The sequence below is a fragment of the Gobius niger genome (genome assembly GCF_951799975.1).
Source record: "Gobius niger genome assembly, chromosome: 9".
In the NCBI taxonomy this organism is placed as follows: Eukaryota; Metazoa; Chordata; class Actinopteri; order Gobiiformes; family Gobiidae; genus Gobius; species Gobius niger.
Genome location: NC_136860.1, coordinates 33,274,970 through 33,298,243, shown reverse-complemented (window position 1 = coordinate 33,298,243; position 23,274 = coordinate 33,274,970). Strand labels below are relative to the sequence as shown.

At 43.0% G+C, this 23,274-nt stretch overlaps 2 protein-coding genes across 2 annotated transcripts in view; both read right to left on the bottom strand.

Annotated features, from left to right (window-relative positions):
• Positions 1-1,503: 1,503 nt before the first annotated feature.
• LOC306968093 (adenylate cyclase type 5-like) overlaps positions 1,504-23,274 on the bottom strand; it is a 112,673-nt gene continuing 90,902 nt past the window's right edge. The window contains exons 8-20 of the mRNA XM_079563380.1: positions 15,835-15,972; positions 11,533-11,555; positions 10,947-11,106; positions 10,368-10,465; positions 9,942-10,029; positions 9,681-9,797; positions 8,802-8,963; positions 7,237-7,421; positions 6,869-7,001; positions 5,605-5,868; positions 5,215-5,419; positions 3,958-4,082; positions 1,504-2,374 (exon numbers count right to left, since the gene is read on the bottom strand). Of these exons, the coding sequence (XP_079419506.1) occupies positions 2,246-2,374; positions 3,958-4,082; positions 5,215-5,419; positions 5,605-5,868; positions 6,869-7,001; positions 7,237-7,421; positions 8,802-8,963; positions 9,681-9,797; positions 9,942-10,029; positions 10,368-10,465; positions 10,947-11,106; positions 11,533-11,555; positions 15,835-15,972 (1,827 nt within the window). The 3' untranslated portion in view covers positions 1,504-2,245. The remainder of the gene's footprint in view (positions 2,375-3,957; positions 4,083-5,214; positions 5,420-5,604; positions 5,869-6,868; positions 7,002-7,236; positions 7,422-8,801; positions 8,964-9,680; positions 9,798-9,941; positions 10,030-10,367; positions 10,466-10,946; positions 11,107-11,532; positions 11,556-15,834; positions 15,973-23,274) is intronic.
• Positions 17,162-22,384, bottom strand: LOC306968326 (uncharacterized protein; the record flags this gene model as incomplete). The annotated part of the gene is made up of 2 exons (XM_079563669.1): positions 20,811-22,384; positions 17,162-18,799 (listed from the first exon to the last, which is right to left on the bottom strand). The coding sequence occupies exons 1-2, from the start codon at positions 22,374-22,376 to the stop codon at positions 17,162-17,164; spliced, it is 3,204 nt and encodes a 1,067-aa protein (XP_079419795.1). The 5' UTR covers positions 22,377-22,384.

The window sequence follows — 23,274 nt, the reverse complement described above, 5'->3', positions numbered from 1 at the left end:
TTGGATTGGGGTAAAGCTGGTGATAATGTGCTCGGTTCAGGTGGGAGTTAAGGGGTTAAACTGTATTTGTGCATCATTTTAACCATGACGGAGGGAGCTGGTTAAATCTGACCTATCGATGGTGACAGCAGCTGTTATCTGTGAAGGGAAACCTCTGCTTTGCTCTAAACGTCTTGAAAAAGGCTGAGAAATATGTGAATAACTGGGATGTTTGGACAGAGTTTAGACCTTGGTTAACAGTATCAGCTCCTCTTATGGGGAAAATAAACAAACATTGGGTGATTTAACCAGTTACCTGCATCCACCACCTGTAAGTTGTTTTCTCGTTCTTCGTTATATTTTCAGAAACTACTAAAGTTCTTTGCTTTTAAATGAGGCGCTGGCCTAAAGGCTGTAAACCTGTGATGAAAAAGTGGCAAAATGTAGAGAAAAGGCAATGAACTCACAACAAAAAAGGGACAAATCGCTGCAATAAAGCGAAAATGTGACTAAAACAGGCCGGAAAAGCAACAAAAACATGAGGAATAAGTGGCTAAAAAACAATGAAAAAAGCCACAAAAATGCAACAAAAATGTGGCATAAACGATCGACAACAAGTTTAGATCAGTTTTGTAGGTCTTAGCTTTCAAATGGGGCGTTACACTTTAGCCTATAGGCTGTGAACTCTCCAGTCGAGAAGCTTCTAGATTTGGGTAAAGCTGAACTGGAGAAAATGTGCTGGGTTTAGGTGGGGGTTAATTCAAAGTTCACAAATCGAGTCCTCACTATGGGTTAAAACTGGGGGATGATTTATGGCTCTTTAGTGGGAATCGAATCTCTGAGATCTGTTTGTGTCAAAGAGCCGTTCAAAAGTGTGGCTACATTTTATAGAGGCCAGAAAACTGATGCTGTGACGTGTGTTTATCACGCACTGCTGGAGCTGCTCACACGCCGTATCCAACCTGGAGGTCATTTTCTCAGAGAGTGATTCCTATAGCTGCCAGCAGGAGGCGCCCCAGTCAGGATTTTCACCAGCTCTTTCACCTGCATTTCATTGTTACCATTTACTCCTTACAAAGACATATTTTCAAATGATAAAACGTACAATATAAAAGGTGAAGCACCTAAAATAATGTTTTTAAGTCTATCTTTAAGCTCCATATGCAGGACATGTCCACTTTAACCTCTTAACCTCCACCTGAACTGAGCTCATTATCTCCAGTTCTTGAAAAAGAAATCATTAAAATAGCGACGAGGATGAAAACTCAACAATAAAGTGACAAAAAGAGCAACAAAAAAGTTGATTCTGATGTGATGAGACGTTACCCTGGCCTATAGGCGAACTGGAGAAAATGGCCCCGTTTAAGGCGGGGGTGAAGAGCTTAAAGGAAAGAGCTTTTCCCTGTGGTTTACCTGTACCTGGTTTATCCGACTGTTTTAGAAATGTGCCTGATGTTACTGATATGCATCACCTCTTTGTTTATGGAGGAAAAAAGGAAAGATAGAGGGAAAAAAAAGTCAATAGGTCGACAAAGGGACACGTCCAGAGCCTAAACTCTCTCATTGTGAGACATTATGGAACCTATGGCTCTATGGATGGAGCATGAAATGGACTAAACCCTTTAAACCTCATTGGAAATACGACAAATAGTCTTTCAATTCAGCTTTGGACGTCGCTTCTCTGTCATTTCCTACTTTCCTGGGACCACACGAACGCAGCACTGACCCCACGTGATCAGACTCGATTCAAAAAAGCTCGGAAAAAACCTCCCCCGGCAAAAAGACTATGTACATCTGAAGAATACGCTCTGGTGTTTAAAGTTAGCTCTCTCATATATTAATGTACAAAATATAGACTCATTTCAAAATATTTGCACGAGCCGCTCGGTGCCAGTCAAATACAAAAACAAAAACAAAACAAAAAAAACAGGTGTATAAAAGCTCTCCTGACATCCTTTTTAGTGCTGCTGGCGAAACAGGAAGTAAACATGTGCAGCCTTTCAAAATAAGAGCTTCAAAAAAAAAGGAACATGCCGTCTCTTCTGTCCACGATTCGTCCTGAAATCTTTGGTCTCGACATTAGGAGCAGCTCATCCTTTCCCCACGTTTCGCTTCAGGAGGGGAAAAGTTACATCCAACACGCGGCGGCCATTTTGGAAACACCCGCAGCAGGAAAAGTTCAGAGTTCGCCGTGTGTTTTACGAAAGGTCCGACGGTGTTAAAAGATCCACAGAAGCTGGAGCGAGCGAGGGTCCGTGAGCGAGGGTTAGCTGTTGGGGGGTCCCGCGGTGAGGAAGTACGTCATCATGTCGCCTTTTCCTTTGACGGTGACGATTCCTCTGTACTCCAGTGTGTAGTTATAAGAGTTCAGCACTTGGTAGAGATCTGTGGTGACCTGGAGACACGGAGAAGGAAATGGAGTTCAAGAAAAAAGCAGTTTGAGGTTTTTTTTCCTTTAGTTACTTGCCTTTAACCTCTTAACTCCCACCTAAACGGATCCCATTTTCTATAGTTTGGCTTTACCCGGATCAAAAAGCTTCTTGGGAAGAAATCACCAAAACAGCCACGAAAAATGAGAAGAAAACAAGGATGTAAACGCAAGAAAAATGTGACAAAAATTCAACAAAAATGTGACAAAAATTCAACAAAAATATGGCAAAAATTCAACAAAAATTCAACAAAGATGTGACAAAAATGTGACAAAAATATGACAAAAATTCAACAAAAATGTGACAAAAATTCAACAAAAATGTGACAAAAATGTGACAAAAATATGACAAAAATTCAACAAAAATGTGACAAAAATTACAACAAAAATTCTACAAAAATTCTACAAAAACATGACAAAAATTCAACAAAAATGTGACAAAAATTTTACAAAAATATGACAAAAATTCAACAAAAAAGTGACAAAAATTCAATAAAAACTCAACAAAAAAATGACAAAAAAATCACCAAAACAGCCACAAAAAATGAGAGGAAAACAAGGATGTAAACGCAACAAAAATGTGACCAGAATTCAACAAAGATCTGACAAAAATGTGACAAAAACTCAACCAAAGAGTGACAAAAATGTGACAAAAATGTGACAGAAATGTGAGAAAAATTCAACAAAAATTCAACAAAGATTCAACAAAAAATGACAAAAATTCAACCAAAAAGTGACAAAAATTTTACAAAAATGTGACAAAAATGAAAAAAAAAATGAAAAAAAAAACATACAAAAGGTGAAACAACACAGCAACAACACAAGGAAAAAGATCAGTTTTGTGGGTCTTAGCTTTCAAATGAGGTGTTACACAGGCCTATATAATGGCCAAAGAGGACAGAATGCATTTGGTTAAGGCGGGTGGTAAGAGGTTAAAAAAGCATCTTAGTTTGGGACAAAAAACACACGATCAATGACTTCTTTGTGCCACTAACCATTATCCAGCCCCACTGTTATAAATAACTCTTTTTATGTCACCATTTCCTTGTGTTTCTTCTATGCCTTTGCAGCCGAAAATGACATCTAGGCCTAAATCAAAGCTCTCGGTCTCGGTCTCTGAGTTACCGGCCCTGTAATGACTCCACAGCTGATAGAGGGAGACTAATACGAGCGCATGTAATTAGCCTTTTTCATCACGTTGATGGAGCCCTATATTATCCAGAACAGCCGCCCATGTGTGAAGTGCAGAGGGAGGCTGCGGCCAAATGTAAGGAAGCAAATAAGCCGATACAGAAGAACGTGCATTTAACCCGGTCTGCGCTGATTAGTCCCACAGTGATTTATCATGTGTGTTTTATAGTTCTGTCAATAGAGCTAATCCATGTGTTCTCTGTGCAGTGACACAACCAAAACAGTACAAAATGATCCCACCACGAAGCTTTGATAATGCCATGAAAAGCCACTTTGAGTGTTGAAGAGTGTTAAAGGTTTTGATCAAACTTAATGCAATAAAGTGTAAATGTTTCAATGTCCATCTTCAGGTCAGTCACCTGTATCCTCTCCGGGACCCCAGTGCTGTCCATTCGACTCGCCACATTCACCGTGTTCCCCCAAATGTCGTACTGAGGTTTCCTGGCTCCGATCACTCCCGCCACGACCGGACCGATGTTCAGGCCTGCGAGGAGAAGAAACCACAAATCAAACGTAGTATAAATACTTACTACATGGTTCAATCAAAGTCATGCTGATTCAGAACTGGTTTTGTCCCATTTCATTATTATTCACGACTTGTTAAAAACTGGCTTTAAAGGCTCTATACCGGATTGTTTTCTAGTAGTGTGTAACAAGTGGATTTCTCCATTGTGAGATCAATAAAGGATTATCTTATCTTATCTTAGTGGACACTGTCCATTCAATTACAAAACATTTGATTTAATTTCATGAACTCTCAGGCAAGTTTTTGAGCATTTCTGTGACAATGACCCTGAAAAATAAAATGTGCCAATAAACTCATCCCTATGAAGACAAATATGTTCATTATTTGTTCTAGAAAAGAAAATCTTTTGAAAATATAGGGCCTATAATCTGTTTTTTGCTGTGGTTTAACCCTTGTCTGGATCTGGTAAGCAGTTAATATTGACAAGGTTATTCAGCTTTAGTTTTAGTCTTTTGACAAAAAGTTAATGACTTATAGTCAAGATTCAGTTAAATCATTGTTTTTAGTCGATGAAAAGTTCATAAGAATTTAGTCGACTAAATCTAAAATTGTATTCATTCAACCTTACATTTATATTATTGTATTCAAACATAATGAGATTGTGTTGACGGAGAATCTCCCAGAGGAACAAAGCACAGACCTGTTCCTTCAGATTGTGTCACTGACTATTTTATTCTCTTCTCTTCTGTTCATTTTTACTTAGTTTTCATTAGTCAGCAGAGTTTAGTCATAGTTCTAGTCTCATTAACCACTTTTACTTTAGTTTTAGTTCAATTTTAGTCTGCAAAAATATTACTTTGAAGAAAAATTTTGACAAATCTTCTTGTCGATTAAACGTACACAGGTTTGGTTTGTTCTTGTTCAGAGTTTAGACGTCAAATCCGGATTGGTTTAAGAGATGGCTTGAATATTACATGAAAGTTTAGCATTGGTTTGATCCAGTATTAGTCCCGGGTTGGTCCTTTGTTTGCCCTGTGTTGTTGAACTACTGAGTCTTGGTTAGAATTGGTTTGAAAACCAAGAGACGGCGCTCGTTCTCTATACGTTGATCCTTCCTGTGTCCATATACTTCCCCCGCCTTAAACTGTACCTATTTTCATCTTGAAGTTGTTGAAGGAGTGCTCGTTGATGTACTTCATCTGGTCCATCAGTCTCATGGCGTAGTCGGCGAGGGCTCTGATGTGAGAGCGGCCGGTTTTATCGTACGTGGAGTCGTTCAGACCGGACGCCGCCATGTACGTGGAGCCGATGGTCTTTATCTTCTCCAGCTGACGGAACTGCTCCTCACTGATGATCTGCAGAGGGCGAGGAAGAGTTCAATCATTTTACTTTAGTTATGAATGCAAACTGCCATTTGAGATTGTTTCCAGGATGTGACGATGCTCCACCTTCAAAACGTGAACAGAAGAAGCCCATATCTCCGTCTCATTCTCCAAACATCTAATCGATTTCATAATAAGTATAATAAGTGCGTTCCAACCTCGTCAAAGTCCGCGATGATCTCGTTGAGCAGCCTGAGACACTCCACTCCCTCGTTGTTGGCCTCCAGCTCCACGTAGAACTCGGAGAAGTTACTGATGGAGGCGAACATGACCGCGACGCATTCACAGGACTGGTAATACAGCTCGTCATTCCGCCGCTCTCTCTGGAGGAAGTGCGCCGCCACGTCTTTGGGTAAAATGTTGTGCAGGAGCCGCCGGTTATAGGCCTGAAGCTCCTCCATCTCCTCCTTCTCCTCTGTGGCCTGAAAACAAGTCCAGGTCACAATGGTGAGCGTCCAATAAGAGTTTTTATGTATTCTGCAAAGTTTACCACAAGGTTCTGTCTTGGGTCCGCTTCTTTTCTTTTTGCATGTGAATTATTTTGTGAATTCTTTCCTGATTCTTCTTCAAAGTCATCTTTATTGATGATATACATTTATTTTGTCACATAAACATTTAGAACAATCACAAAACCTTGTCATGGAGTTAATTAATTTGGACGTTTGGTTCAAATCTAATAAAATAACCCGAAATATTGAAAATTAATGCAGCCGTCGAAAAGTAATAAACAATAGTTGGTTGGTGTTGGTGTCACAATTACATTATTTTCATTTTCTTGAGCATTTTTTATTTATTTTAATAACTGGTGCCTCTTTAGTGCAAATACAGTCATAATTGTAGAAGCTAATAAAGAGTAATATCCACAAATTTTCATTTTTTGACATATATTTCCAAATAAAGGTGAAGTTAAGTCAAAAGTTGCTAGTATGATAATTGGTAACTAGTGTAAATTTGGTGCCACTACAGTAAAAAATGTAGAAGGTATTGAAGATTATACATACATTGCCATATTTTGAATTTATACAAACATATTTGTTGATATAAATTTCAAAATAAAGGTCCAGACCTTAAAAGTAAAGGTTGTAGTAAGTTTCTCGTATGATAATCGGTAACTGGTGTAAATTTAGTGTCACTACATTGAAAATTGTAGAAGCTTTTGAAGAGCAATATCCATAAATTGTTTTACTTTGACATGGATTTCAAAATAAAGGCTCAGACCTTAAAAGTAAAGGTTGTAGTAAGTTGCTGGTATAATAATTAAGGCTTAATAAAACAACATATATATAAAAACAACCACATGCTCTGATGGAGTCTGATACATTGATAGGTGATAAACAGGACATTTATAATTCGAGTCGACCAATTGGATCATATACAATTAACTGAGTATATTAAGCTACAAAGTGTTTCTCATAAACCGACCTGCAGTTTCCACAGAAAGTCGAGTCTGGCCGTGGACTCCACCTGCTGAGCGTGAAGATACAGGGCCAGGACAAACACGGTGAGCACCACTGGAGTCATGATCTTCAGCGGGACCTTCAGATCCACCGCACAACTGCAAACACAGAAATATAAAGGTGAGAGGAGGGAACGTGGAGAGATTTACTGCCTAACGTTAGCTCATTGGCTTTAGCATCTGTTGCCTGTACATCAGAACGGCTCATTTGTGCCACTGCTCTGGTAATGATGACGGTTAATGATGCTCATGTGGCTGAAGAGGAGACTCCCCTTGAGCCTGTTATGTTGCTGTGAAAAAAAACAAAACAAATCTAAAGTGAGAAGTGACTTACGTGGCGTTGAGAGCGTTGGCCGTGATGAGCAGGTCCTGGTTGTCGAACAGACCGACCGTGGGCACCTCCAGCACCAGGACGTACAGCAGCTCAATGACCAGCATCAGACACAGCTTCCCAATACTGGACACCTGCAGGAAGACGGAGCAGGCCAGGAGGCTGAGGAGGACGCACAACGTGAAGTACTGCAAAGAAAGAGGAGAAAGACGACAGAGGTTATTATTATTATTCTTTATTTATACAGGTGGTCTCTTGAGACTCAATGTCTCAGACCTGTTAAAACATACAAGGTAAATAACAGTTAACAATAAGACAACAGTGGAACGATTAGACTATATCACAATACTAAGAAAATGTGTAAAACTTAAAAACAAGAGCAGTCACATGGAGGAAACTCCTTTACAAGGGATTTAAACTGATGGAAGGTCATGAGATTATCCACATAAAAGGTTTTCTGTGCCTCATTCCAGACATTTGGTGCGAAGTAGCAAAAGGCCTTCTTTCCCCATTCTGTCTTTACACGGTGAGACTCAAGTCAAAATGTCCTGAGACCTCAGCTGGTCAGCATCTGACCGGACATTTATAAGATTAAACAAATAATCAGGAAGGACACTAAGAAGAGCTTTATAAATAAACAGCTGACAGTGCTGCTCCCTCCTTGCTTCTAGAGATTGCCAACCCACTTTAGCATAAAGATCACAGTGGTGGGTCCTATAACCATCTCCAGTGATGAATCTAATGGCTGAATGGAAAACTGCATTCAGAGGCTTCATCACAGATGCAGTGGAATGCATATATATGACATCACCGTAATCCAGAATTGAAAGTAACGTAGCCTGGATTAACAGTTGCCTCTTGTTAGGAGGGATACAGTTTTTGTTTCTGTAGAAAAAAGACAGTTTGCTTTAAGTTTGTTCGTTTGCTCCTGGACATGTTTACTAAACGAGAGCCTCTCATCGATCCAGATGCCAAGATATTTATAATATGGCACTTTCTCAATAATGGAACCGTCTAAAGCAGAGACTGACACGTTCTGTGACAGAACCGACTGTTTTCTAGAGAACAACATGCATTTAGTTTTCGAGGAGTTCATCAACATTTTCAAGTCAGTAAAATTTTGTTGAACCAAATTGAAGTCATGTTGTATATTTTGAATTGCTGGTGCAGCAGAGGGCGACATAGAGTACAGTCATCTGCATATAAATGAATGGAGCTTTGTTTTAGGTTATCACCAATAGAGTTAATATACATTGTAAATAAAAGTGGTCCTAAAACTGACCCTTGAGGCACACCTTTCTTAAGACATAAAAATTCAGACTGGTAGCCTTCAGCAACAACCGCCTGGGTTCGATCTGTGAGATAATTTCTAAACCAATTTCTTGTATTTAAATCAAAACCAAAGAGATCAAGACAATACAATGGTTAAGGAGAGACACTTCAACAGGAACAATATGTATCTTCTTATTAGAACTGGCTTGAAAGTGTTGCATCCACAGTGTGTGTTGATGAATGAGCGGTATCTACAGCCCCCTGGTCTCCTAAAGTATAAATATAGTGAGCGTTACCTCTGGGAAGCTGCAGACCGGACTGTCCTGCTGCGCACAGGGGCTCTGCTCAGAGCTCAGGCTGAGGTTCAGGAGGTGAGTGTGACACGGATTCACACTGTCACGAGAAACGTTCAACTCCGACACGATGCACTCGCGCAGGTCGTGACTACTGCAGGTGAACTGAGGAGAGAGACCGAGAGAGTCAGGATTAAGACTAAATCAACCTCTGACCACCCGCCAAAACCAAATGCATTCTCTCCTCTTTGCCATTGTCCTCACTTTTTATTTCCCTTATGTGTTTTTGTCACTTTTTTATGTCACTTTTGTTACTTTTTTTGTTACTTTTTTGTTGGATTATTGTCACTTTTTTGTAACATTTTTTGCTGCTCGTTTGTCACTTTTTAGCTGTATTTTTGTCATTTTTCCTGGATTTTTGCCATTTTTTTGCTGGATTTTTGCCATTTTTTTTGCTGGACTTTTGCCTTTTTTTTGCTGGACTTTTGCCTTTTTTTTGCTGCTCTTTTGTAATTTTTTTGCTGGATTTTTGCCATTTTTTTGCTGGACTTTTGCCTTTTTTTTGCTGGATTTTTGCCATTTTTTGCTGGATTTTTGCCATTTTTTTTGCTGGATTTTTGCCTTTTTTTGTGGATTTTTGCCTTTTTTTTGTGGATTTTTTTTTGCCATTTTTTGCTGGATTTTTGCCATTTTTTTGGCTGGATTTTTGCCTTTTTTTGTGGATTTTTGCCTTTTTTTGTGGATTTTTGCCTTTTTTTTGGTGGATTTTTGTCTTTTTTTGCTAGAGAAAACACGTTCAGATGGGAGTTAAGAGGTTAAGTTCCAGATAATCACGGTAATTATGAAGTTGAGGGAAGTGAGGGGGCCAGACTTAGCACTTACGATGTTGATGAAAGCAGAGAGAAACACCAGGATGATGGTGAAGACTCCCACTAAAGTGCTTTTGAGTCTGGACTGGACGATTCTCCTGGACACGGTTTGGAGCGGGAGCGGGAAGAGCTGGAAGTAAAAGAAGAATATTGAAAGAAAAATATGTATTGCAGTTTATCCAAAGCTGTGATGAACTCATTTCAGGTGCAAAGGAAGATAAACTCAAAACACCTTCCCTGTGAGGTGATTGTGGTACAGTTTTTAAGGCCTCACCCCGTAGCAGCAGTAGATGGTGGACAGGAACATCACAGCTGTCAGAATAATGAGGCAGGAGGCGAAGAAGCCCACCATCAAACTGGAGCTGTGAGAGGCAAAGCATTAGTTTAAATATGCACAACTCACTGTCAAAGAGAGAGAGAGGGAAGAGGAGGGAGGGACAGGGCGATAAACAGCAGATGTGCATGTTTTTACACCTACTTTAGTCCATTTCAGATGAAAATGTGATCTAAACTCAAAGGCCCTTGATGGTAAAGTCTATGTTTATGCAGATAATGGGGAAGTGATGGGAAGTAAATGGATGGTTTTAAGTCGAGCCAAACGTTTCTCAGCGTCAGGGGGACATTCGGTATCGCTGCCATGGTTTATATGTATCACGATCAGACGATATCACCAACAAAGTAGTAGTTCAGACGGACTTACTGTGGTACAATGACGATCTGGATGAAGCAGATGAAGAGAAAGACGAGGGAGGCGCAGGCCACGTACGCCCCGAACCTGGAGTCCACCTGTTTGGAGTACTGAGAGAGAGAGAGGGAGGTGTTTTAGGATTTAGCATTTACTGAGAGACAGAGGGAGACAAACAAGGACTGATTTAGAAAAGAAACGTGCCAATGTTTGCTATCAGATTGGCATTTTGAGCTGTCAGTCTTTACCATGTCAACAATTGTCCCGTATCACAACAACACTGGACAAGACTAAGGCATTGAAGCAAAAGTGCTCGTCCAAAACTATTTTCACTTTGAGAGGAAAGGCCCAAGGAAAGGCGTGTCCTCCTCTTCCATCTGAAACATTTTCCTTTAGTTTCTGCTCAGACCGATCTCCTCCCCTTTGCTTTGAAAACTGGTCTTTCATGGTCAATTATGTGCTACTCTGAGCTGCAAACGGTCACATAAAGGCTTTTATAATAACACAGAAACCCGTACTTTAGGTCAGATCAGAGCAGTTAAATCCTGGTGGTGTCATGCAGTGAAGTGCAATGATTTTAAAATGAGCGCTCACCTTCTTCTCGAGGTCTGGCTCTCTGAAGGTCAGGAGGAACTTTTTAACGTGTTCAGATCTGAGTCGGTCGATGCTCCGGGCGTCGATGGCTCGACCCAGAAACTCGTCCACTTCGTCCTCCGGGTTTAGGTTCTCCTGAGTGTTTCTGAAGATGAAGTGTCTGCAAACAAACAGTACAAGATATAACATGAGCTCAAAAAACCTACAGTAAATGTAGTGTGCCTCACATTTAAACTATTCCATTTTAGAAAAACATATGGCTCAACAATCCATTTGATTTCTTACAGGAAACAAGCCCTAACTTCCTCTTTTTAGGATACAGTGATGCTTAACAATGCTTATCCAACATCTGTTCATCTATTCGTGCTTCAAAGACATTAAGAAGTGACTAATTACAATCGAAACAGCATCAGCAACATCGAGTTTCAGTTCAGGAGCAAAGAAATAAAATGTTCTTTTGCAGACTGACTGGTTTAAAAGCTCCCTGAGTGAAGGCGTTTTATCCGTGTCAGGAGTGGTTTAAGGCTCCAGTGTGTGAGTTACTGAGAGACAGTGTCAAAGTAAAAAGAATAAAAATGAGACTCACTTGTCCTTCGGGTCTTCAAAACCCTAAAGAAAAGGAAGACAATTAGATCAATGCAGTTGTTCACAAACACACATGAGGGGGGTAGTTCTCTGTTGTATTTTTCACCATTTGGACCAAGTATTTATTTATCAGAGTGCCTGAAGATCTGGTTTTATATATTTGTATTTCTTCATTGCCAACAACATTACTGTTATTTGACTAAGTATTTACATGTGGGTGCTTGGGACAGGCCGATGTCAAAGAAGTAGTTTATTTATGGCGCTCTGGCTCCCTCTGGTGGATGAAATCAGTAACGCCCTTTATTTACCAAGTCACTTTCAAAAACATTAAACACATAAATCAAGACTGAGACAGTATTTTGTAATGATTTGACACAAGAGCTCTGTCGGGTTTCAGCATTTCCTGCCACTGTGCTTCTCCGTCTGGTCTGTAGGAGTTAATAAGCTCTATAGAGACACCAGGAGAGCGATACGAGCCGCATAGATGATGCTTTGGGTTAAAATTGCTTAGGATTTCTCAAAGTCTGACTCAAAACTGAAAAGTCAAAGCCACAAATCTACAGCAAACACGTTGTCAGGATTAAAAGTGAAGCGAATCCCAGGAAACGGCAGATAAGGCTCGTTTCACGGGGCTTTTACTCCGAGACGGACGTTTACAAGACTTTACTGTCAAAGTGTCGCAGCTCGAGGTTTTCTGATTGAGCCTGATTCTGCAGATCTGTTTTTATGTCAGAGAAACCCATCCATCCATCCATCCATTTTCTTCCGCTTCATCCGGGGCCGGGTCGCGGGAGCAGCAGTCTCAGCAGAGATGCCCAAACTTCCCGATCCACACACCTCCTCCAGCTGTTCTGACCCCGAGGCGACACCAGGCCAGCTCGGAGACATAGTCCCACCACCGTGTCCTGGGTCTTCCACGAGGCCTTGTCCCACTAGGACATGCCTGGAACACCTCCTGCGGGAGGCGACCAGGAGGCATCCGAAACAGATGCCCGAGCCACCTCTCGAAGGGTGCGCCCAGCCACCCTGCGAAGGATACTCATTTCGGCCGCTTGTATTCGGGATCTTGTCCTTTCGGTCATTACCCAAATCTCATGACCATAGGTGAGGGTGGGAACGTAGATCGATCGGTAAATCGAGAGCTTTGCCCCCCGACTCAGCTCCCTCTTCACCACTTGAACTCCTCCACTTGAGGTAAGGACTCCCCACCGACCTGTAGAGGGGAAGCCACCTTTTTCCGGTGGAGAACCATGGCTTCAGATTTGGAGGTGCTGATCCTCATCCCGGCCGCTACACACTCGGCTGCAAACCGCCCCAGTGCGTGCTGAAGGTCCTGCCCTGTTGAAGCCAAAAGAACAACATCATCCGCAAACAGCAGAGATGAGATCCTGAGGCTCCCAAACCGGACGCCCTCCAGCCCCTGGCTGCGCCTAAAAATTCTGTCCATAAAAAAACTTCGGGGATTGCCGCCGCGACAGGCACCAGAGACCTTACGGCCACAACTGCGAGCAGCCGCATTGACAATGGAGGAGGAGAACAGAGTCCACTCGGACTCCATGTCCCCCGCCTCCCTCGGAATCTGGGTGAAGCTCTTCCGGAGGTGGGAGTTGAAGACCCCACTGACAGAGGGATCCACCAGACGTTCCCAACAGACCCTCACAACACGCTTGGGCCTGCCAGGTCTGACCGGCTTCCTCCCCTGCCAGCGGATCCAGCTCACCACCAGGTGGTGATCAGTTGACAGCTCAGCCCCTCTCTTCACCCGAGTGTCCGAGACACGCGGCCGGAGATCAGACGACACAACTACAAAGTCGATCATCGACCTCCTGCCTAGGGTGTCCTGGTGCCACGTGCACTCATGGACACCCTTGTGCTCGAACATGGTGTTCGTTATGGACAAACTGCGACCAGCACAGAAGTCCAATAACAGAACACCACTCGGGTTCAGATCGGGGAGGCCGTTATTCCCAATCACTCCCTCCCAGGTCTCACTGTCGTTACCCAAGTGGGCGTTGAAGTCCCCCAGCAGAACAATGGAGTCCCCAGTCGGAGCACTATCTATTACCCCTCCCAGGGACTCCAAGAAGGCCGGGTACTCTGCACCGATGTTGGGCCCGTAGGCCGAGACAACGGTGAGAGACCTGTCCCCAACCCGAAGGCGTAGGGACGCGACCCTCTCGTTCACCGGGGTGAACTCCAACACGTGACGGCTGAGCCGGGGGGATATGAGCAAACCCACCCCAGCCCGCCGCCTCTCCCCGCGGGCAACTCCAGAAAAATGGAGAGTCCAGCCTCTCTCCAGGAGTTGGGATCCGGAACCCAAGCTGTGCGTGGAGGTGAGCCCGACTATATCTAGCCGGTATCTCTCAACCTCCCGCACAAGCTCGGGCTCCTTCCCCCCAGCGAAGTGACGTTCCATGTCCCGAACGCCAGAGGCTGCGCATGCGGACCAGGTCGTCGAGGCACCCGGCCTCGACTGCCACCCAGTCCTCTCTGCACCCGACCCCTACGGATCCCTCTGCGGGTGGTGAGTCCACAGGAGGGCGGGCCCACGTCATCCCTTCGGGCTGTGCCCGGCTGGGCCCCGTCCGGCCACCAGACGCTCGCGTTCGGGGCCCAACCCCAGGTCTGGCTCCAGGGTGGGGCCCCGGCTGCACCATGCCGGGCGACGTCACGGTCCTTGTGTAGTATACACATAGAAACCCATGCAATGTATTTTTACGACAGTTTAATATTGTAGAGTTTGCATTAAATAGAGAAACACAATGTTGACTCTGTTTGTGTTCGATAATGTCATAAAGCATTAACCTGGATTTGACTTTTGACTTATCAACTGGAAGCGTGAGCACAGATTTTACGGGCCTAAGTTGTACACAGTTTATCACATGGACTTTAGGACTGAAACCAGGGTCTGTTGGGTCATTTGACAAATCATAAAATCATAAAAGCATAAAATCCGCCTAAACTTTGCTCTCAGTCTGAGAGTCTGTCAGGCTTTGTTGAAGCTGTGTGTGATTGTTAAAAGGACTTTATGTGTGAAGAAAAACACTCGGGAAGAATCGCCATATTATCACCAAAACAGTTGCATAATGTTGTTCGACGCTGCACTGTTTAGTTGCACATAAACAGTCTCCCGTTTTGTCACCTGCGCTCTCTCATCGGCCATTAGTGACACTCAGGCAAACAGTCAAACCATGTGGACGGAGCTGAGCCGCTCCATCACAGGCCAAAACAAACGCAATTTTCTTCAGTTTTGGCCTTGTTTTGGTCCTGATTTTGTATTTCTTCTTCCCAAAAATAGATGAATATCTGAATCTGTTGCTGAAATAACAACAGATAAAAGGTCAAAAACTATTTTACACCTAATTAGAATATGTCACTATTTGTCCAGGCAAAATGAAGATATTTTTGTATTTAAAATAAGCCCTCATTGTGTAATAAAAAAAATATTAATTTCAGAAAAGAATTACTAAAGAAAATCCACAGTAAATGTAATATTTCTGTGTGATCAGATGTTTAAAAAGAGCCTCATGTCTTTAGTCCTATTCACTATAATGGGATCACATCACAAATATACTATTCATTGTTTTCATACAGATATAAAGACATTTTATGAGTTCAAATGGCCTGTAGTTCAAGGCACAAATCTTAAAAATGTGTTTACATTTGTACATTCATGTTATTTCCTCCTGGCCTCCTACCGCGGGAGGTGTTCCAGGCATGTCCTAGTGGGACAAGGCCTCGTGGAAGACTCAGGACACGGTGGTGGGACTATGTCTCCGAGCTGGCCTGGTGTCGCCTCGGGGTCCGCCCAGAAGAGCTGGAGGAGGTGTGTGTGGATCGGGAAGTTTGGGCATCTCTGCTGAGACTGCTGCCTCCGCGACCCGGCCCCGGATAAAGCGGAGGAAAATGGATGGATGGATGTTATTTGAAGCGTTTTTGCCGTGTTTTTTGTTTTTCTTTGTTGCTTTTTTTGGTCACTTTTTTGTTGTGTTTTTGTCACGTTTTTGTTGCGTTTTCATCCTTGGTTCAGGTTCAGAGGTTAAAGGGAAAAAGCCAAAATGATTATCAATCAATTTGGCCCAAAACCTGAAAATGTATCTTTTTGTTTTGTTTTGCAGCATCTCACCTTAAACTTTCTGAGCTTAATTTATTATTACTAAATATATCAAATGCCGATGTTTTGATGTGGTTTCTTTAGTATTTAGTCTGTGGAGAGAATCACTGATAAACAGTCATCAGTTTTCCACCTGGAGATTTCTTTCCTTCCTGTTAAACTTTGTGAATAAAAGCATGTCCTCACCATCCTCTTCATTTCTTTGGAGATCTGGTTTCCTCCGAGGTGGTTGTAAAACGGCCGGTCCGTCCAGTGTCCGCTGTTGTGCGTCACCGAGTTCGTCCTCTGACGGTTCATTTTGGCGATCATGGCTTTCTCCTCTTTCTGCAACAAAACAAAAACAAAACAAAGTAAGATTGAGGAAAAGCAGGTGTCGGCTTCATTGTTTCTGAATCAGACGAATAAACAATGTGCAGTTCATTCACCTGTGTTTGAAGGAAGTAAAGGGGAGTTAGATGGAAAAAATATAAACATACCGCTGTAAAAATTGTCCATTTTATTTTATTGCCCTGACAGTTTATATTTTAAACCTAGTAGAAAAATAATATCTTTCACATGACAGGTTATATATTTACGACTCTTATTTGTCTGTTGTAAAATATAGTAAATCATTCATGATTTAAACTTTGTTCCACATGAATTTGTTCATACACTTCAGTTCATTTATTCGATAAAACAGCAGCAGGATTCACCTTTTGAACCAGAAATGTGAGTGTGTGTTTTATTAAGATGAGGAACAAGTGAAAGAAAGTCATGTACGAACAAATCATGAAGCTTTTTACTTATTATGTTGCAGAACAAACAGAATCTACTGTAGCAAGAGCAAAGAATCAATACTTTACTGTTTACTGAACCAAAAATACAAAGGAAAAACAATATTATGAAAAGAACAATCTTAAAAAGTCACTGTCAATAGAGACAATCAGAACTTTTCCCACTAACCACTGTTGTGGATTTTCTTGCTTAATAAAGCTTAAGAGATGTTTGTCTAGTCAAGATGTGAAGTTTATTACACAATGCAATGAATACAAATAGAAATGGTAATACAGTTGCAGGCCACCAAACGGCGCTTTGCATGGTAATGCATCAGGGTGGCGTTTGGAGACAGAAGGAGATCTTTGTCATGTTGAGGAGACGGGCCATGCGGGCCTATTGTCTTTTAGGTGCGAAACGACCTTGCCCAGGATCTTTTGTGATGCTTCAGAAGATGGCCCACCTTGGCCTATTTTCTGTCTGGGGTACAGGAAGAAACCAGTCTGGTCACCCAGCAGGGAGCCAGGGAGCCGGGCAGAAAGGCGCCGGCTTGGTTACTAGCTTAACTTTAACTAAACTTGTCACAACACCACCTCTAATGAATGTTCAAGTAAAGTCTCATATTGAGCACAGTTTGGTTTTAACCTACATGGGTTTTGCATAAATCGACATATTTCAAGCCAGAAACTCACTCAATAACACTCATGTACAAGATTAGACAGGACCTTTAACTCCCGACCTCAGCAAAACAACCACAGATTTATTTGAGTTTAAGGAAATGAGCAGTGTCTCCATAATAACAAGGCCAGACTCCAGCAAACAGTGGCTGAGTGAAGGTGGTCTGGACTCTGTGGAGGAGGCTCATGGTTTTGTCCTTAACACTGTAAAAGGACAGAGCCCCTGCACTGTGGTCCAGGTAAACCCCGATTCTGCCTGAAACTGGACCTGAGACCTTAGACTCAACTCCATTAAACCAAAATGAGTAACTGTTTTTCTCACAACGTAAAGCCCAGGATTTATCATTGTTTCCAAATACACATTCATTGCTGTTTCCACTTCTCTTTATATCCCTGTATGACACTGCTATACGAATCACGTACTTCGAGCTCCACTCCACCTCCCAGTAACAGCGGCCCGTCAGACCCTCTGTACTCAGGACCTGTACATAAAAATCAAATCTGTCCAGGTGATCAGGATAACTCTGCTCTTTAGGCACAAATGTTGCTCTTCTGTTTCCATCAGACAGAGACACTTGTTTGTTTGCTGTGTTTGGGTCCAGTGTGACGTCACTTGCATACCTGAGGAAGTCCTCTCTGGAGCGGGGCTCAGACATGTTAAACTCTCTCAGACTGAGCTGTAGTTGGTCCCTCAGCGCTGACACAGCTCTGGTCACATCCTCAAAGTCTGTCCTTGGTCTGGTCTGGAGCCTGGACTCGGTCTTCTCTGAGTCTGTGGACAGTGAGGGGCAGAGCAGGAGAAACTGGTTGTGGTCCGGTGTGAGGGACAGTGTGTCCAGCTCAGAGATGCTCCTCTTCAGCTCAGTGACGTCCCGCTGCAGTTGGTCCTGAAGCTCTTGGACTTGTTTCAGTTGGATCTGCTCCTCAGAGCGGATCTGCTGCTCCACTTCAGAGCGTCTCTTCTCCAGGAGAAGGGCCATCTCTCTGAAGCTGTCCCCACTGCGCTGCACTGCTGTCTGGGCAGAGCGGCTGATGTCCTGGACCTCCTGTTGGAGCCTCTCCTGCTCTGTCTCTTTGTGCTGGAGGTTTTGTTGAGGCAGAGCCCTCTTGGCCTCCAGCTGTTTCTGCCTGTGAGCTCTCTCTGCTGCAGAGGTCACTGTGTGGTGGCCCTGGTGCTGGTCCATAGAGCAGAGAAGGCAGATGATCTGCTGGTCTGTGCGGCAGAACAACTTCTTCAGCTCATTGTGCTCAGAGCAGAGGTTTTCCTGGAGCTTGTCAGAGGGCGCCACCAGCTGGTGTCTCTGTAGCACTGCAACATTTCGATGAGGCTGGAGGTGGGTCTCACAGTAAGAGACCAAACACTGCAGACAGGAACTGACCGCCTTTAGCTTCCTCCCAGTGCACACATCACAGCTCACATCTCCAGGACCGGCATAGCAGTGGTCAGCAGGGGGCGCTATGAGCCCTGTCGTCTTCAGCTCCTCCACTAGATTGGCTAACACTGTGTTTTTGAACAGGACAGGCCTGGGAGTGAATATCTCTCTGCATTGAGGACAGCTGTACTTCACCTCTTGGTTCCAGTTGGTTTGAATACAGTCCATGCAGTAGCTGTGTCCACAGGGAAGAGTCACTGGATCCTTCAGTGTTTCCAAACAGATTGGACAGGTTAAGGCGTCTGCACTGAGTGCTCTCTGCGCCATCTCTGCACTCGGTGAGAATGACTGCGTTAGTTGCCCTTTTACAAACATGAAACCTCAGTCTGCAGTGGGAGGAGACAGGCTCCACCCCCTGGTCTGAGCAGCTCTCAGCAGGACTGACTTTAAACTATTGTAGAAGCTGTTCTTATGTGTCAGAGGTTTTTGATTTCCTGGAGTTTGTTGATAAATTATTTTCACATATGCATTAATGTCCTAACTAGCTTATTATATGAACGTGAGCTTGAGGACAGTTGTGATTTGAAATATTTCAAATGAAGTTGTAGCCTGATTTTTGGTTAAACGTCTGAGTCATGAGGAAGAAAAACTGGCACAAACGTCAAAGCAAACTGCCTTCAGAGGAGAAAAAAACGATTTGGAGCCAGGACCAGATTTAGACAAACAAATAGCTTGACACTGAACATTAAACATTTTAATAAACTGCAGATTTCTTTACAAAATGACATTCATTCTGGATTTAGAAATGTAATTCATGCATCACAAACAGTCGGCTACGTGTGTGTTTGTACTAAGCTTCATGCTGATCAATTATACATTTACGTTGCACAAATTACCGCAGACTAACAGAGACGTTTAGGTAAAGAACACGATGAATGAAGTGGGACGTCTTTAGGAAACAAATTGAAACAGTAAGATCTCTTTTATATTTTTGTTTTTCAAATAAACAAAGCATCAGAGAAAGAATTAATAGTAATGAAAATTTCAAGAGGCCACAACATTTCTCTGCTGTATTTAGTGTATTTGTTGTAATTGTTTTGTTTCCTCTTCCCTGTCCCTTTAAGTGCACTTTAAACCCTTTCAGGCCAACATTGTCAATAAGAATTTGCAAAATAGAAAAACAACTTTAAAATTACTAGACAAGAACCGACCTATTATTATAAACATCAGAGATGATCAAAGTCGTCTAACAATGTGGGGAAGAGTGTGTTATAGAGTTCAAAACTAACTCTTGTTCGTTTGTCACGTCTCGATAATTACAGGGAAACCAGAGAAACAGGAAAGTCTGGTCGAGCTAATCTGACCTCGTCACAAACCGAGCGACAACACGGGACGAGGCGAGTGCAGAGGAGGGACACAAAGACGAGCCACAGGTGATTCACAATAAAGTCACTCCAGTTTAAAGCCGTGGACTAAAGAAAACTACAAATGTACAATATATTTAAGTCACTCAAGTTCAGACTAAGTGAATATAGAGTAAAGCAAACGGTGTAAACCAGGAGAGAACAAACCAAGACTGAAACCGATTATCACTGATTCACCTTTAACCGGTAAAGGAGCTCATTTCTCTGGAGGCTGATGTTTGTGGACTATAGGTGTAAACCAGTGGAGCATTGACATCTGTGCAGTGGATCCTCTTGGGGTCAGAGTTCAGGCCTCTTCTGTCGCCGTGGAAACAGCCGCCTATGACACGAGCTGATACACATCACCCACAATGCACTGCTGCAGCGTCGATAAACAGCAACTACAGTGTTTCTGTGTAGAGTCCAGACCCAGCTCTGAGAGAAAGAGTCTCATTCAACAAAACAGCAGCAGGATTCACCTTTTAGACCAGAAATGTGAGTGTTTTATTAGGACGAGGAACAAGTGAAAGAAAGTCATGTCTGAACAAATCATGAAGATTTGTATTTATTATGTGCAGAAAAAACAGAGAATCTACTGTAGCGAGAGCAAAGAAATCAACACTTTACTGTTTACTGAACCCAAATACAAAGAAAAAAACTATATTATGAAAAGAACCATCATAAAAATCACTGTCAATAGAGACAATCTGAACTTTTCCCACTAACCACCTCTGATGAAAGTTGAAGTAAAGTCTCATATTGACACAGTTTGGTTTTAACCTACATGTGTTTTGCATAAATCGACATATTTCAAACCACAAACTCAGTGATAAAACTCAATAAGACTCAAGATCAGACAGAACCTTTTACTCCCGACCTCAGCAAAACGACCACAAATAATGGATTTATTTGAGTTTAAGGAAATTAACAGTTTCTCCATAGACACAAAACCTGACTCCAGCAAACAGTGGCTGAGTGAAGGTGGTCTGGACGCTGTGGAGGAGGCTCATGGTTTTGTCCTCAACACTGTAAAAGGACAGAGCCCCTGCACTGTGGTCCAGGTAAACCCCGATTCTGTCTGAAATTGGACCTGGGACCTGAGACCAAGATCCATTAAAACCAAATGAGCAACTGTTTTCTTCACAACATAAAGCCCAGGATTTATCATTGTATCCCAATCCACATTCATATCCGTGTCCACGTCTCTTTATATCCCTGTATGACAATGCAATACGAACCCAGTTCTTCCCGCTCCACTCCACCTCCCAGTAACAGCGGCCTGTCAGACCCTCTGTACTCAGGACCTGACGGTATTTATCAAATCTGTCCGGGTGATCAGGATAACTCTGCTTTTCATGCATAAATGTTGCTCTTCTGTTTCCATCAGACAGAGACACTTGTCTGTGTGCTGTGTTTGGGTCCAGTGTGACGTCACTTGCATACCTGAGGAAGTCCTCTCTGGAGCGGGGCTCAGACATGTTAAACTCTCTCAGACTGAGCTGTAGTTGGTCCCTCAGCGCTGACACAGCTCTGGTCACATCCTCAAAGTCTGTCCTTGGTCTGGTCTGGAGCCTGGACTCGGTCTTCTCTGAGTCTGTGGACAGTGAGGGGCAGAGCAGGAGAAACTGGTAGTGGTCCGGTGTGAGGGACAGTGTGTCCAGCTCAGAGATGCTCCTCTTCAGCTCAGTGACGTCCCGCTGCAGTTGGTCCTGAAGCTCTTGGGCTTGTTTCAGTTGGATCTGCTCCTCAGAGCGGATCTGCTGCTCCACTTCAGAGCGTCTCTTCTCCAGGAGAAGGGCCGTCTCTCTGAAGCTGTCCCCACTGCGCTGCACTGCTGTCTGGGCAGAGCGGCTGATGTCCTGGGCCTCCTGTCGGAGCCTCTCCTGCTCCGTCTCTTTGTGCTGGAGGTTTTGTTGCAGCAGAGCCCTCTTGGCCTCCAGCTGTTTCTGCCTGTGAGCCCTCTCTGCTGCAGAGGACACTGTGTCATGGCCCTGGTGCTGGTCCACAGAGCAGAGAAGGCAGATGATCTGCTGGTCTGTGCGGCAGAACAACTTCTTCAGCTCATTGTGCTCAGAGCAGAGGTTTTCCTGGAGCTTGTCAGAGGGCGCCACCAGCTGGTGTCTCTGTAGTCCTGCAATATTTCGATGAGGCTGGAGGTGGGTCTCACAGTAAGAGACCAAACACTGCAGACAGGAACTGACCGCCTTTAGCTTCCTCCCAGTGCACACATCACAGCTCACATCTCCAGGACCGGCATAGCAGTGGTCAGCAGGGGGCGCTATGAGCCCTGTCGTCTTCAGCTCCTTCACTAGATTGGCTAACATTGTGTTTTTGGACAGGACAGGCCTGGGAGTGAATATCTCTCTGCATTGAGGACAGCTGTACTTCACCGCTTGGTCCCAGTTGGTTTGAATACAGTCCATGCAGTAGCTGTGTCCACAGGGAAGAGTCGCTGGATCCTTCAGTGTTTCCAAACAGATTGGACAGGTTAAGGCGTCTGCACTGAGTGCTCTCTGCGCCATCTCTGCACTCGGTGAGAATGACTGTGTTAGATTCACTTCTACAAACATGAAACCTCAGTCTGCAGTGGGAGGAGACAGGCTCCACCCCCTGGTCTGAGCAGCTCTGAGCAGGTGTGACTAAACTATTGTAGAAGCTGTTCTTATGAGTCAGAGGCATTTTTGACTTGAAAATGTCCTCTATTTCTCTAAACCTTCAGCCTGACATTATCTCTGTGTGCCCCCAGAGTCTTTTCACCATCACCATCCCCTTATGACCACAACCTCTGACCTAAATGTGAACATTAATTACAAGCCATGAAAGTACTGTTCCATTTGAATATTTCAAAAAAATTATACTATTGTATTTCCCACCGGGTCTGGAAGTGATTATTAAAAGTGACCTCAAGGACAATGAAAAATTCCACAGAATGTTGAAGTATGTTTGAAGTATTTCAAATAAAAGGTTTAGCCTAATTCATACTTTAATATCTCTGAAATTGTGTCATATCCAGAAGTGGTCAGTGACTATGTATATGTACATAATATAGTTAAGCACACTACTTATGTAAAGAGGACCATACTTTTACTCCACTACTATTCTATTTTACGACCTTATAAAAAGGTATAAAGGTATAAAACTAGCTGAGTGCTTTTAAAGGCTTTACTAAAGAACAGTCAGTGACTCTGACAATGTCACTGTCTTGTCACAAGAAATATTTGTAGGTTTGTCATTACACTTATTTCAAATTATTTGCACTTTCTACTTCATTTTACTTTCTAGTTCTTATATATTATATATTATTTTCTACAAGCAAATTCTTTACAGTTTTTTTTTTTTTAAGTAATAATTTAGCAAAGTACTTTTTACTTTCCTTGAAGACATTTTTGACCAGGAGTATTTGTACTTTTACTCAAGTAA